Here is a 14865-nt window from a genome sequence, read left to right as displayed (position 1 = left end):
AATGCATGTGAAGTTAGCTGTTTGGCTACCTTGTGAGAAAGTCTAGTTAAGCAGGAAGCAAATTTCATGGAAGGGTCTTTTTAGAGGCAAATATAACTTCCATTTCACCCACATTACCTCCGTGGTACCTACCAATTTAAGTAATCTCAGCTGCAGGAGAAGGACCTGAGTGCTCCCGCTGCCAGGCAGTGCTCATTAATACATGGTTTTTAACTCTCCTAAAGTTCCTCTAGGAGCTTCAAAAAACTAAGGAGGTGGAATACAGACATTCTAATAGGTTTTGCTGTATGTGAAGTGGGTCCTCTTTCATCTCACCACTATGTCTTTTGTAAAATTATTTTTGTCAATATTTTGTGGAGTTGGATCTATTTGAGTAATATTTCCAAGTTTCAAGATAGCCGCAGTGAGAAGCCTCACACCAGGGTACCTGACCTCAGTAGGGTCTGGACGGTGTTTTGCTGATCTTTACTACCAGGGTTCTTTGCCCGACTATGAGTGCCTACTGAATGTCAAGCACCAAGTGTTATTAATGATTTCTAAATGTGGGGCCAGCAAACTTTGGGCTCCATTTTCCCAGTTTGAGGCGGTTTACGTTTACTATTAAATACAATCCTATGGAGCAGCACAGCAGGTTCGCAAACCCGGAAAACTTGCTCAAGTCCACTATGAAAAGTGGTAGAAGCGTGATAACCTAGGCAGGGCGACCGCAGAGCCCGCACTCAGGCCAGGTTGGCTGAAAAGTGAGCCTGGCGCTGAGCGAAGGCCCTCGTGATAACCTCAGCTCTCCTCCGTCCCTCCCTCCCTTCCCAGCCCAGCCCCACGCTTTCAGAACTACATTTCCCAGCGCCCCTTGCGGAGGAGGCTGGCCACTGGCGCTCCCTCGCGTTTGGACTACATTTCCCATGGGGCCTTGCGGTCCCGCCCTGGATTTCCTCAGCCTCTTGGGGCTGCGGCGCCCCTTGTCGGACTCCACTTCCCGGTGGACCCCGCGGCGGGGCGGGGCGCGGCGGGCGGCCCGAGGGCGTGGGCGGCGGGCGGCCCGGGGCTGGGGAGGCTACTGCCTCCCTGGGCCTGCCCGGGCGGCCGCCTCTGCGATGCCGCTGCTCGTAGAGGGGCGGCGAGTGCGGCTGCCGCAGTCCGCCGGGGACCTCGTCCGAGCCCACCCGCTTTTGGAGGTGAGCAGTGTCCGGGAGGGGGGTTTCGAGGCGGGCACGAGGGGACGGGCAGGCGGGTGAGAGCTCTCCTCACCCCGCAGCCACCACCCGCTCCCCCCGAATCAGACTCTAAACTTGGCGCAGCTGAGGTGCTGTCGGCACATCCGGAGCTCGGGCCGCCGGCAGCCGACTCTCGTTTGGGACATCTTACTACCTTCTTTGGACCTTAGAGGGCATCTGTTGAGGCCTCTCTATCCCAGAAGAGGAAACGGGGGCACAGAGAGGTTAGGTGACTTGCCCAAGGTCGCCCAGCACCGCGGCTTGAGGACACTCCGGAAACCCCTCTTCCAAGACAGGGTGGTCTCAACCCCCAATCTGCACTTGGTCTATTTAGGCAAATCTGAGCAGCGCCGTTGCTGTCTCCCTCGCCCGGGATCCCCACCCATGTGAACGGGGCATCGTCCTTGGGGTCTCCGGAGGCAAGGAGGTTGTTCCAGGGTAGGTTTCGACGGCGTTTGGGCAGGGGCATCCTGGCGGGTCCCTTAGTCTTCTACCCCCTCCCATCGGAGCATGGGTCTTCCGGTTATTTTTAACCAGAAAAAAAAGGCCCCGCTTTCCCCCAGCTGAGCCTTGTTGAGGACCACGCCCTGATGGAAGGGTTTTGTTTTGTTTTCTGCTTTTGTCCTGAGATAGACCTCTGAACTCTTAAGTCGATAACTTATGCAGAGTCTCTGGGAAAGGGTTCTTACTGTTAAAAAAAAAATCGGGACCAAAGCTCCCACTTGCTCCAGATCCACTTAAGGAGGAATCAATCATTTCATTGATGTAAGAGATACCCTTAGACCCTTGTTGAGCCTCTGCTGGGTATGGCGTTTGCCTCTATCCCTCCAATCAGGGCATTTACGGGGGGTGGTGGTGGGGGTTGGTGTTTAATCACAGAGTGTCTCAAATACCATAAACTGTTAATTGTTACAAAGGAAAAAAAAGAAAAGTCCCTTTCACTCAACAGTGTGAAGCAGGGGACCTGACTGAGTCTATAGGCTTAGGGAAGGTATTCTTGAGGTTTCTTCTGTCATGGCACAGTGTGTCATGATTTTGTCTGCATACTTGTTTTTTTTTTTTTTCCCCAATGATCTCTCTCTTAGAAGGTAAGCTTCCTGAAGGCACACAGAGTATGTGTCTTTGCTTTGTATCCTCAGAGCCTAGGGCAGACCCTGGCAGTGAATCTGCACTCTGTAAATATTTGTTGCACAAATCAGTAGAGAGCAGAATGACCCCTGAAAATGACCCGAAGGGTGAGGAGGTGTTCCTGACAGGGAAAAGGGGACAACTCTGTGATTCTCAACTTGCATTTCAAGAAAACAATAGTAGTATTAGACAACACCTACTGGGCACCTCGCAGACACTAAGGCATCACGTTAAGCACTTTCCTTGTTAGATGTCACTGCCACACCATTAAGCAGGGTAGGGAGTTGGGAGCAGGACTCACCAAGGGAAAAAAAATTCAGCTGCTTAAAGAATTTAGGTGACACACTGTTTGTATGTCTGTTTGAATGTTCCGATGATAAAAAGTTAGAAAGATCAGCATCTCAAGCAACACCCTAAGTGCGGGGAGAGGGGGAATTAGGTGAGGTATGGGGGTGGCTGGCCCTCTTGAAGGAAGGTTTGGCCTATATAGGGAGACAGGGCCTAGAAAGGCTGTGTAGTGGGGACCAGTTTGCATTACAGGGACGTGGACGGGGGTCACTTCTGGCTTCAGCAGTCTAAGGAAGATGGGGGGTGGTCTACTGGGGCAAGCTGGACTGTGCTTTGTGTGCCCTGGGCAGGAGGGCAAGGACCCTGCAGTGGGTGGACTGGCCGGTGTCCCCGGTGGGGAGAGAGAGGTCGGGAGGAGTGGAAGATGAGCCAGGAGAGGTCGGTCGTATCCAGGTTGCAAGGGTTAGGTGGTTCTTTCAACTGATACGCAGTGTGGAAAAATGAAAGGTTTAATTCTTCTTTTGTAATAAGTAGTGTGTCCCCTTGGTAAGAAAAGAGAAAGTATAAATCTCAAAAAGAGGGAAAAAGAATCTGTAACCACAGCCATTTTTCACATTTTGGTAAATAACCTTACAGAGGTTTCTCTTGGTATATGATATGCTTTTTTGAATGATAGCGTACTTTATTTTCTGTTTTATAATGTCTTTTTCATGTAAGAGGAGGCAGTGAGTATGCGGTATGACCAGTTACAAGCCTGTCCATAGCCATGCCTAGCGTAAGACAGTGATGACATGACAGTGAGAGCGTCCCAGCCTAGGAAGCACTGCTGCTGCTGTTCCTGTTTGACAGGTGGGGACCGTGGGGCACAGGGGTGGAGCAGGCTGCCCAGGGTCCCACATCCTGTGAGCGGTGAAGCCTGGGTCGAACCCTGGCAGAGTGCCTTGCCTCGAGCTCTGTTGCTCAGTACAGTAGCCGCTGGCCACATGTGGCTATTACATTTAAGTTAATTAAGATTCAATAAAATTTAAAAATCAGCTCCTCAGTCACACCAGCCACATGTCAAGTACTTACTGGCCACGTGTGGCCAGTGGCTCCTGTGTGAGTCAGGCAGACACAGACCGTTGCCATCACTGCAGAAAGTGCCTTTGGACGGTGCCGTCGGGAGCCTTCACTCTTAAGCAGTCCCTGGATGCTCTGAAACCAGTCCTGCAACACTGTGTGAACTGGTTCTGTGGAATTCCATGGAACTTAGTTCCTGCTTTTAAGCATGCAAGATATTTATGCTCTTGCACCATTATGAGCATTCACAGAGCTAAATCTTTATAAACCCCTGGAATTATTCCTCAGAAAGGTTTTTTTGAGCAGAAAAGTGATGTAACAAAATCAGTGTTTCGAAGCAATGATGCTGGCCGCCATCAGGGAGGTTAGAGTGGGCAGGGGAGACCTGGGGGGGGCAGTCAGGTCAGGGAGCAGAGGTGGGGAATGGTGACAGTCAGCCCCTTCAGACCTGCTCAGTTAATTGTCACACAACCCAGGGAGTGGACGGCCTCATCCCGGTTTCCCAGAGGGGGCTAAGCACAGAGGCTCGGCCCCACACCCGGGGCCACTCACTCGAGGGGAGGCCCCGTCCTGCTCTGTATCTCCTGCCCGTGTGTGCTTATGCTGCGTGAATTTAGATGTGCGAGAATAAAGGGCTGAGATGAGGTTGCACCGGTGAGGGTGGGAAAGAAGGCTCAGTTCTGAGAGCTGCAGCGGGTAGGGATTTCTCACACACCACTGTGTTTGCAGGAAGAACTGGCAGAGTGTGGCAGCAGGGGTAGGGGACACGCGGCATCCCCTGGGCTACAGCTCAGCGGTGGGTTAACACGGGTCAACCAGCTACAGCCGCCGGCCAGATCCTGTTTGTGGATAACCCAGCAGCCAAGAGTGCTTTTTTACATCTTTAAATGGTGGAGGAAAAATGTCAAAAGAATACTTTGTGACAAGTGAAATTGTATGAAATCATATGAAATTCAGTGTCACCCGTAAATAGTTTGCTGGGGACACTGCCCCAGCCCTTTGTTACGTGTTGTCCACGCTGCTTTCACATACAGCAGCAGAGCCGAGGAGCCTCAAAGCCCAAAATATTTACTGTCTGGCCCTTTTCTGAGACGAGTGTGCTGACCCCAGGGTTAGGAGCAGTGTCACTGGCTCGGGACTGGGAAACGAGGATGGCCGGTAGCAGGTAGAGACTGAGGGAAAAGATATTTTTTAGTGATTCTTGGTGTCCAGAGAATAAAAAAGTTGAGAAAACTGGAGGTACTTTTATTTCAGAAAGGATGTGAGTTTATAAAGTAGGACTGTGTGTTTTTCCACAGGGGAGAACTTTGGCTAACCTTCTTTTCATTTCTTAAAGTGAAAGCCCAAAGCAGCGTGCCGCTTCCGCTTTGGTGCCCTTCTCTCCTGATAATTCATGCTTTTGCTTCTCTGGGAAACCAGTAGGAGCTGTGTCGATGAGAGACACGATTTTTGGTCTTGGGTACACGAGCAATAATTTGTTTCTCAGAAATAGCTTTGCTTTTGGGTGGTGACCCAGTTGTGAAATATGCAGTATAAATTTGCTTTGCCTCCTTCCTCCCCCTCCCCCAGAAGAATCAAAAAACCGAAAACAAAACAAAACAAAACAAAAAAACCCAAAATGGTAAGTGTTGAAGGAATAATAAAAAGGGAATTCTGCATTCTCCTTTATCTCATTTTGAATTCAAGGTGAGAAGTGGTATGAAGATGAAAATTGCTGATACGAGGTGTTCCGAGGTTTTGAACAGTTGGCCGCATCCTTCTCCCCCGACTCCGCAGCACAACGGCCCAGCCGTCCCATCTCACACTGCCTTTCGCTCAGTCCTTAGCTCCTTTCTTACGTGGAGGGGCTGGTCTCATTGTAACTGCTGCCTTGCTTCCAATTCATGGAAGACTATTATTAACAGAGAACCCTGCATAACTCATCAAGCAGATCATTCGTTCTTTTACATCTCTTGTGTTCTGTTAAGCAAGCGCTAACGTAAGTTAGCACCGGCGTCAGGAGTGGCCCGAAGCCATTGTGAGACTTTGAGAAGGTTCTGCAGTCTGGACGGTTCGTGCGTGCACTGAATTCACACACTTGGATAGGGATTTGTGTATTGAGGACTTTATTTGTTGCAAGTAAGAAGGAAGTTGCGATACATTTTAGTGATGTATCAATTTAACAGTTTTGAAAAAACAAAGTTTAATTTAGTTTTCATTAAAGAATTTGCCACCTGAAGATTTTTTCCAGGATTACTACATAAGAATTTGCACAGACATTCAATTGGTCAGCATTTTGACACCTAATATTAACCCATCCTTTTCATACACTTGCTTATTTTTGGTTTTCTACTTTTATAACATAATCACATCGTAGAACATTTAGGGACCAGGGAGCGGACAACAGATATAGTTAACAGACTTGAGCTGGCCCTTCTCTGACCCAGTCATGGCTATTTTGGTGAATTTCCTTCCAGTGTTTTTTCCTGCACTTCAGCATTGTTGTATTAGTAGCATATTTATAGCTTAAAAGAATTTTTTTTACGCTCTTGTATCTTGCTCTTCTGCATACATTTCCGACCTCTTTTCCCACGGTCTTCATTTTTCATGACAGTGCAGTTAGCAGTTGTGAGTTGGTTCTGCATAATTTGCTTACCTTTCTGTCGTTGTTCCCAGCTTTTTGCCATTCTCGGTGATGTCGGGCTGAGCGCATTTTGGGTCAGTCCCACAGTACAGATTTCCAGAAGAGGGATGAGTAGGTTAGGGGGCAGGGAAGGTCCGACCCCTCTTCTTCTAAAGAAAGCGAAGAGGGTCGTGATTTCTGAACCACCGAACCCGCTAGTCTCTATAATCTGTTTCTCTTTATGACTGCGAAATGGTCAGGCGTCTTGTATCTCTAATAAAGAATGGTGAAAGGGGGTTTTGCATCTCATTTCATAGGTACCAGAGTTTTGTTTTATCGGGTAGAGAAAGAGCAGAGCTCCCTTGTTCCCTGCGCGCTGGTCCACACGTAGCTCCTGCTGCTCCGTGCTCGCCGTCCTGTCGGATACACGCACACTTCAGACCCTGCGAGTGTGTGCTCCCCACTTAGGGCACACGTGGCTCTCTCCACCTCTCTAGTGACTCAGTCCTCACTAATTTCCATCACTATTTTATTTTTTTTTTAATTAAACAGGAAAGAGCCAGACTTCTCAGAGGTCAGTCTGTTCAACAAGTGGGACCCCAGGGCCTTCTGTATGTTCAGCAAAGAGAGCTTGCAGTGACCTCCCCAAAGGATGGTAGGTTAGGAAGCAGTGAATTGGGCACTATTCCCAAAGGCTATTGGATATTTTATTCTATTTCTTTTTTAAACAGGCTCCATCTCCATTCTGGGTTCTGATGATGCCACCACTTGTCACATTGTGGTCCTGAGGCACACAGGTACGGTGGGAGAGACGAAGGAAACCATGACTGACACTGACCCAACACGTGGGGCCATTCATTCTCGATTCGAGCTTCCTGGGGTCCTGTCTGAGACCTGGCTCTGCTCACCTCGCCTCCGGTCTGCATGGTACCTCCCTGTGGCCCCGGTCAGACGGGTTGGCTGGGCAGCACAGACGTCTCTGTTTTTCCTTCTTACAGGCTGTTCAGGGATGAGGCGGCGGCGGCGGCGGACGGCGGCGACTTGGCTGGCTCGCCACGTTCCCGTCGGGAGTAACGTGAGGCGTCTCACCCTTGTTCTTCAGGTAATGGGGCCACCTGCCTGACACACTGCGACGGAACTGACACCAAAGCTGAGGTCCCCTTGATCATGAACGCCATAAAATCCTTCTCCCACCACGCTCAGTGTGGAAGGTGAGCGCCGCGCCTCTGCGTTTTGGAATTTGGGGACTTGGCACTGTTGTGCGGAGGGAACAGCCGCGAAAGCTGTTCCAGCAGTGCCGAGTGTCACCAGCACCGTGGCCATCCTGTCCCCTTGAGCAGGAGTGGCACAGTGTCGGCCCCTCGCCTGCAGCTGCTGAGCGAACGAATGGGCGGTGGGTCTGGGCCGGAGACAGGGCAGGTGGTGGATGGAAGGGCCGGCCTCCAACCTGCAGGTTTATTCTCAGTGATGAGCTCTTAGCTGTTTGTGCGCTGGGTGTTGCCTTGTTCCCCTGCCAGCTGGGGAGTCTTCATTCCTTCAGTAGTTGTTTGTTGAACGTTTCCTGTGGACTAGAACATGTTACAGGTGCCAGGGACATAGCAGTGAACAGAGTAGACAGAAACCTGCCCCCGAGGTGCCCCTACTCTGAAGCAAGGAGGGAGACAGTAAGCAAAACAGGGTGTTAAAGGGTGGCAGGGACTGTGGAGAAAAACAAGGCGGGGGAGGAACCGGGGGTGGCGGGGGAGGGAGGGGTGCAGTTTTAAGTGTCGTGGATTCTGTACAAAAGCTGACGTCTGACCCTCTCAGTGGTTACGCAAAGCATGACCACCTCTGTTTCCCTCGTGCCGGCCCGGGATTAAGCCCCGGGGTCACACAGCTAGTGGAGCGGGGCCCCCGAGGCCGGCCTGGCCGCCCGACCAGGGCTCAGGCCCCACGACGATCCACTCCCTGCCCCGGGGGTGGGCTTAGCAGGCGTCGCTCTCTCCTCATTTGACGTCTAAGGCAGCCGTGAAGGAACTAGTCCAGTGATATGCAGGTTCTTAGAATCCAGGGGTTTTAAAAAATAGCCTCTCTGTCAGAGTTTCACTGGTGTAACACAGATCAGTTTTTAAATTTAACTCTGCTCCTGCCAGGCCTGCAACAGGCTGGGCCATCTTCATGGTCTTGTGACCTGTGCTGTCGCCAGATGGCTGGGCCTGCAGGTGACGGGCCTGGACTCGGCCGCGGGCCCCACTCGCAGTTCTCAGAGCACGGTTGTGATAGATCCCAGGTCTGTTCACAGAGAGATCATGAGGCCCCTCGATGCTTTCCCCTGTGCTGCTTACGCAGAAGATTCTGGTTCACTCCTCAGCAGGATTTTGTCAGCAGAAGCGAGTGTGAAATCTGGCCACACTTTCCAAAGCTCTGGTCCCCGGGTTGTCGGAGGCTGAGGACAGGGGTTAGGAGAGGGGTGAGCGTGGGAACCTCAGGGCAACAAAGTCAGTGTGGTGTTTTCAGTGGCAGGGCTTCCCGGAGCCCGCTCTGTGCACCGTGACTCCCTGCAGGGGTGACAGCAGGCGAGGTTTCCCAGGCTTAACCCCAAGAACAGTTTTTCCTGTCTCACGTGGCTAACGTTCAGGGGGACACACTTTGGGCAAAGCTGGTGTCATAGATTATCATTTGCTTTAGAAACAGACCCATTTCCTTCTCCATAAAACAGAGATGATAACCCGTCTCTCCCAGATGCTGGACGGTCACAGAGATGCTGCCTGTGACGGGCCCAGTCAGCCCCCCAAAGGACGGCCCGGAACCCTTTCCGGTCGACACCCTGCCTCTGTTAGGCTGAGGCATCTGAGAGGTTTTGGAAGAGCCCCGCTGGGGGTGGGTCTGTAGTATGATACGGCCGTATCTCCTGGAGCAGCTTCCTCGCACTCTGCGTGGAGGTGGCATCGTGTTTGTGCTGAGGCATGATTCCCCTGGCCCTAGGCCACCCGGGCGGGGTCCCAGAAACTTGCCCAGCCTCGGCAGCCTCGCCCCTGCCCACTGCGCCACACCAGTACCCTGTGCATGGGCCGTGGGTCTGGAAGTGCCACCGTGGAGTGAGGGGTCGTGGAAGCCAGGAGCTAAAATTCAAAGCAAAGCTAGCGCATGCTGTCACCGTGTTGTCTGGCCTCTGACCACCCCGTCTCTTTGCCAGGCTGGAGGTTCACCTCGTGGGAGGCTTCAGTGACGACAGGCAGTTGTCACAAAAGCTTACTCATCAGCTTCTTAGTAAGTTCACTTTTTCTCTCAAATTTGATAAAAACATGTACCTGCTTTTGCTTGGATAAAAATTGCAATTCGTACAAAATCCTCGAGGGGCGCGTCTGCTTGGAGCCACACAAACTGCTCAGCCTGGAATCCTTCATAAAGACTGAAGACCAAAGAGCTAGCTGTTTGGAGCTGGTGGGATGGGGACGGGATTCTGCCAGCAGCAGTCAATGCCTTCCAGAATATCCAACGCTGTGAATTGTGCAAAAACCGTACCACCCTCGGTGCAGAAATGTCCATTTTAGTCGGCAGAAAATTAAAACACTGATAACACCATTTTTTCCTTGTTAAATTAGCAAGTGAAAAGGAAAAAAATGATGATGTTCTGTGATTAACCGTGAGGCAGTGAGGGAAGTGTGTTCCTGCAGCACTGGAACATACTTATGGTGCAGCCTGTTGGGAAAGCCATTTGGTATCATGGTCCCTATCCTTTGACCTAGTAATTCCCCTTCTGGGAATCTAGTCTAAGAAAATAATCTGTAATGTGCGTGGAGATATGCCCAAAGATGAGCAGTAGGTCACTATTTAGAAGAGGAAATAATCTAATGTCCATTAGTGGAGGAATAATTATGTAGCCGTTAAAAAATAATATTTAGAAGCACTTTGAATTACATGGGAGAATAAGTATGTACAGAAAATCAGGATATAAAATTGTCTGCATGGTATCTGAGTTCAGCTGTGCACAGAAAAATATGGCGGGAAGTACACTGAATGTTAGCCTCTAGGATTGTGGGCATTAAAAGCCCATATACTTATACCATTAAAACCCCACATATTCCTGTGCTCTCCTGTGTTTTCCAAATTTTTCATAATGATCAAATTTTCTATGACTGATAATCAGGAAAAGAAGTTATTCAGGAAATGGGTGAAAATCCCAGAAGTCATGTTTTTCCCTCCCAACGTCTCAGAATGCAGAGAAAAATGGAAAGCCTTGGTCGAAGTTTCCTTTTGGGCTTAAGGCTAGGAGAGCGTGTGTCACGTGGTGGGCAGGGTTCCGTGGCTCAGTTCCCAGGGGTCTGGCCGCCGATACGTGGGCCAGGGGTGCTTGACAAGGTAGTGGATCCCACCTCCGTCCCCTTCTTGACTTGTTCAGCATATGTTCTAATTAAAGGAACTTTTTTGACACCAGTTTTTAAATTCCATCATAGGTGAATTTGACAGACAAGAAGATGACATTCACTTAGTGACATTATGTGTGACAGGTAAGTTCGGCCGTCTTTCCCAAAGCACAGCTGTGTGTTTCAGGGACGTTTTGCCCTCACCCTTAAAGCAGCCCTTAAAGCAGGACCCAGCAGCCAGGCCTTAGTTGTAGGCGGCAGTTTGTTGCTGCTTTACTGCCTCCTCCTGGCTTTTCCCATCGCTGGGTGGCCTTCCCCGCTCTCCCCAATGTCCAAATCCTGCTCAACGTCAGTTGAGATCCTGACCCGCCTTGAGTGCAACTCCTCTGTCCCCCTTCCTTGGGATTCTCGAGGGCGCCTCTGTACTCCTGGGAGGGGGAAGGGGCCAGACCCGAGAGGAGGTGCTCCCTTGCATGTAGATGGCGGGGAGGCTCGGACTCTGGAGAGGCCGTGTGTTCACCATAACCTGACTTCTCTGGGACGCTGCAGGGAGGCAGGAGCACTGTCCATTTCCTGTTCTGGATTTACCCCCGTTGCAGTGGGGCACCTTCTTGGCCTCTATTTCTAGATGATGAAAGCAGTTGTTTAGTATTTCTTAAAAATTAGATCCTAAAATTTTTTTTATTTCTTAGAATTAAATGACCGGGAAGAAAATGAAAACCACTTTCCGATAATTTATGGCATTGGTAAGTATTGCGTGTTGATTGGAGGGCTGGAGGCCAGTCACACAGCGACAGGCAGGCTCTGTGGTGCCCACTGCTGTCAGAATGTCACAGTATTAGGCCCAAATCCTGGCTCCTCTGTGTATTTGCTGGGCAGCTCTGGCAAGTAGCTTACTTTCCCTAACCTTTATCTATGAAACAGAGAAAATGCCCACTTCTGGAGACTGTGAAGGGGAAACAAGGTGGCAAGTAGAAAGCGTAGGCGTCACCCCTGGTTAGGGGACAGCTGAGTGTCAGTGGTCTCTGCTCCCCCGAGCGGCCCGCACAGCTTTCCCCCAGCCAGTGCTCTGGGGGCTGGAGCGCGGTGTTTGAATCTTCTCCTACGTCGGGAACCAGGTAAGGTTTTGACTGAGAACAACGATCCTACAAAGCAAAGTGTGAAGCCATCAGGCTAAAGGAAACCCAGAACCTTCCTTCCTCCCTCCTGTGACAGCCCCTAGGACTCCCGAGGCTGTAACAGGGTGAGGCCAGCCTCTGTCTTTACAGAGGGCTTCCACCAGATCTCTAACATTTGATTTACTTACCCGGGGGGAAGGTGTACCAGTGTTCATTGCTTTATTCTCTATATTTTGTAAGTGTCTGAAATAGTAAAAACTGAAACACAAACACTAGACTTGGCCACGATCCCAGGCCACGTTTGCAGCCACATTCTGTCACGGGCCCGTCAGGGAAGCTTTGCCACACGCTGTCTGAAGAGATGGTGCACTTCCCGTGTGGGGCGGCCCTTGGTGTGGATCCAGGTCTGACCTGGTCCAGCTCAGGCCTCACCTGCTTCCGGTGAGCTGCTTGGCTCTTTCCCTTTCCAGGGAGATTCTACAGACACATCAGAGTAACTTTGTTCAGTTTCCACTTTTCTCTCCTTGGGGAGACTCGTCCATGTTCTGCACGCGTGGTGGGAGGAGTATAAGACTGGGCCAACTTTCCGTTTGTGGCAGTTGTCAATTCGAAGCTATCCTGTCGTCCCTCACAGCTGTCAACGTTAAAACTGCAGAGATCTACAGAGCCTCCTTCCAAGACCGAGGTCCGGAGGAGGAGCTGCGCGCAGCACGAGCTTTAACAGGCGGACCAGTGAGTTTCATGTCATCTTTGTGTTACAGGGTTAAGTGAAAAAAGGGGAGTGTCAAACTGCAAAGCCTCAAGTTTTACAGACCTTAGAAATGAAAAGTTTGTCAGCTTCTTTGAAGCTGTACCTTAACAGGAACCGCCACCTACTTACAACACGTGTACAAGAATGATGGATGTTTTAGGTTATATACTCAGGACCCCAGTTCTCTGCCTTAGAAGGTTTGGGGAGGTACTGTGAACCCCCAGCATCCAGAGTCAGGCAGAACGAACCCCTCTAATGCTGTAAGAACATTGGCGTTGACGGTCCCACAAAGAAAGGAGCGCTAGGAAGGGGGAAGAGGTTTCTCCCGTCCGCACCTGGGACCATGCACTCCTCTGGGCCAGGTCCCTGAAGAGCAGTGTGCTGGGATGAACTGATTAACTCCAAAGAATAGTCAGACTCAGTTTAAAAGTCCGATGTCCTTCGGGTGCTTTTTAATAAGTAACACCTTCGTTTTAAGTTAGAAAAGTAGAAAGCTAGGATTGACGTACTGTTTGAGGAGTGGGTGAAAGAGTCCTTTAAAAACGCTCAGTGTGAAAAGAGAAACCACGTTCAGAGCACCCAAAAACACGTGCTCACTTGGGAAACGCTGACATTCTCATTCAAAAATGTTCGGATTCAGAGTGGTCCATTTTGCCAACCCTTTAACATTTTTAGGATTCCTTTTGCAATCTCTCAAGGAGCATAATAGCCTTGATTTAGCTAAGATTCAGAACATATTTCAGCCTCAGTAACTAAAATTGAACATTGCTAGTTAAGCTGAAAAGTTACCACTGGCAAATTTAAGAATTCAGGGAATTGATCCTTCGGCAAATTAACAGTTTTACAAATTGGTTTTTCCTTTCTTTTGATGGGGCGTCAGGCATGTGTACTTTTCAGTTCCAAGGTTACTTGGGGTGTGCATAATGAGGCAGTGTTTGATGTAGCAGCGAGGAACATGGACTTCAGTCAGACACACCTGGGTTTGTGGCCCTGCTCTGATGCCTCCTGGAAATGTGGGCAGTGTGCCCTCTCTGAGCCTTGGGTTTCCAACCAAAATGGGAAAAATGCCATCCTCCCGCAGGACTCTTGTCGGGACTAAACAAAGTGATTATATTACCCACAAAGTGCAGTATAGACACGCTGGAAGTAGCAGCTTTTATTATGAGACAAAATTTGAAAGAAGCTTATCATCAAGAAAAATGTCTTAACTTCAGAACTGCACTGGAGTTTGCACTAAAAACGGTAGGGTGTAAGCATTAACATTCCTTAAATTCCATCCTCAAAATGTTCTTTTTTAGATGATTAGTATTTACGATGCAAAGACAGAACAACTTCGTATAGGACCGTATTCCTGGATGCCATTTCCCCATGTGGATTTCTGGTTGCAGCAAGATGATAAGCAAATACTAGAGGTGAGAATTTACAGGCTGGGTAAATCTTAACCCTGGTTTCTTCATCTGTAAGGAAAAAAGGGTTTAGACTAGATAATGGTTTTCCTTCAGGGGCAGTGTTTACTGGTAGGGTGCCACTGGCAGACCCCGTTCAGCTGCTGTGTCACCTGGGGATAACTGACATCCTGGGTGGACGTCTACTTACGGAAGCAGCAGGCAACCCACAGCTCTTTCCTCATTAACCCAGTAGACCTTCTTCTGTGATTCTCCAACTTAAATACGTTTATATAGGGATCTGGGAACGTGCCGATTCACGTTTAACAAACACAAAGGCCATCTGACGTCTTTATCAGAGTAGGGACCAGGGCAGGGTTCCTCTCTCATGCCTCAAATCTTGTCTTTCCAGAACCTTTCCACATCACCTCTGGCTGAGCCCCCCCACTTTGTTGAACATATTAGATCTACCTTGATGTTTTTAAAAAAACACCCTTCTCCAACTAACACGCTGTTTCCTGGAAATAAAGCGCTACTCTACAAAAAAAATGAAGATGGCTTATGGGAAAAGATCTCTTCTCCAGGAAGCTAAAAATAGGAATTACCAAAGAAAGCAACTTTCTGGCATGACAAAAGACCACTGGTGGGGGTAGGAGAGAATATGCATTTGAAATCTGCATCCATTGAGTCTTAGGTCTCCTTCTTTACTCAGTGTCTTTCAAATGACTTTAAAATAAAAATCTTATTTTGGCAAAGGCATTTGTTTAGGTTTATTTTTGGTCAGTAATGAGAGGCAGAGGAGGAGCCGGCTTTTTCACTATTCTATAATCAGCTATTTCAGGTACTTGGGTAAGTCTTTCTAATAATTCTTCTAAATTAGTGAATAAAGGAAAAATTGTAACTGAGTTTTTTAAAAAAGAATATTTAAAGTGCAATAAAATTCAGTGAGAATTTATACATCCCCCAGAGATTTT

At 49.3% G+C, this 14865-nt stretch overlaps 1 protein-coding gene across 3 annotated transcripts; it reads left to right on the top strand.

Moving 5' to 3' along the window:
- The first annotated feature begins 982 nt into the window (after window positions 1-982).
- On the top strand, window positions 983-14650 carry NTAN1 (N-terminal asparagine amidase). 3 transcript variants are annotated; one of them, XM_074346310.1, is made up of 10 exons: window positions 983-1175; window positions 6844-6946; window positions 7023-7088; window positions 7394-7502; window positions 9467-9540; window positions 10728-10781; window positions 11330-11383; window positions 12390-12487; window positions 13805-13918; window positions 14304-14650. In XM_074346310.1, exons 1-10 carry the CDS (start codon window positions 1095-1097, stop codon window positions 14481-14483), a joined length of 933 nt encoding a protein of 310 aa, XP_074202411.1. In that variant the 5' UTR covers window positions 983-1094; the 3' UTR covers window positions 14484-14650. The 3 variants fall into 3 exon arrangements, with proteins under 3 accessions (XP_074202411.1, XP_074202413.1, XP_074202412.1); XM_074346311.1 differs by lacking the exon at window positions 6844-6946 and having other exon boundaries at window positions 1025-1175; XM_074346312.1 differs by lacking the exons at window positions 6844-6946; window positions 7023-7088 and having other exon boundaries at window positions 1020-1175.
- Window positions 14651-14865: the final 215 nt, after the last annotated feature.

Source organism: Camelus bactrianus, chromosome 18 (assembly GCF_048773025.1).
Source record: "Camelus bactrianus isolate YW-2024 breed Bactrian camel chromosome 18, ASM4877302v1, whole genome shotgun sequence".
Lineage (NCBI taxonomy): Eukaryota > Metazoa > Chordata > Mammalia > Artiodactyla > Camelidae > Camelus > Camelus bactrianus.
Note: the sequence above shows the minus strand (reverse complement) of the source record. Positions and strands in the feature narration are given on the sequence as shown.

What these genes read in the sequence shown, in the direction of transcription:
- NTAN1 (XM_074346310.1), top strand. Translation starts at nt 1,095, where the DNA reads ATGCCGCTGCTCGTAGAGGGGCGGCGAGTGCGGCTGCCGCAGTCCGCC. An exon ending in AGTGACCTCCCCAAAGGATG is followed by an intron (nt 6,947 to 7,022) that starts GTAGGTTAGGAA and finishes TTTTTTAAACAG; the next exon opens with GCTCCATCTCCATTCTGGGT. An exon ending in TGTGGTCCTGAGGCACACAG is followed by an intron (nt 7,089 to 7,393) that starts GTACGGTGGGAG and finishes CTTGTTCTTCAG; the next exon opens with GTAATGGGGCCACCTGCCTG.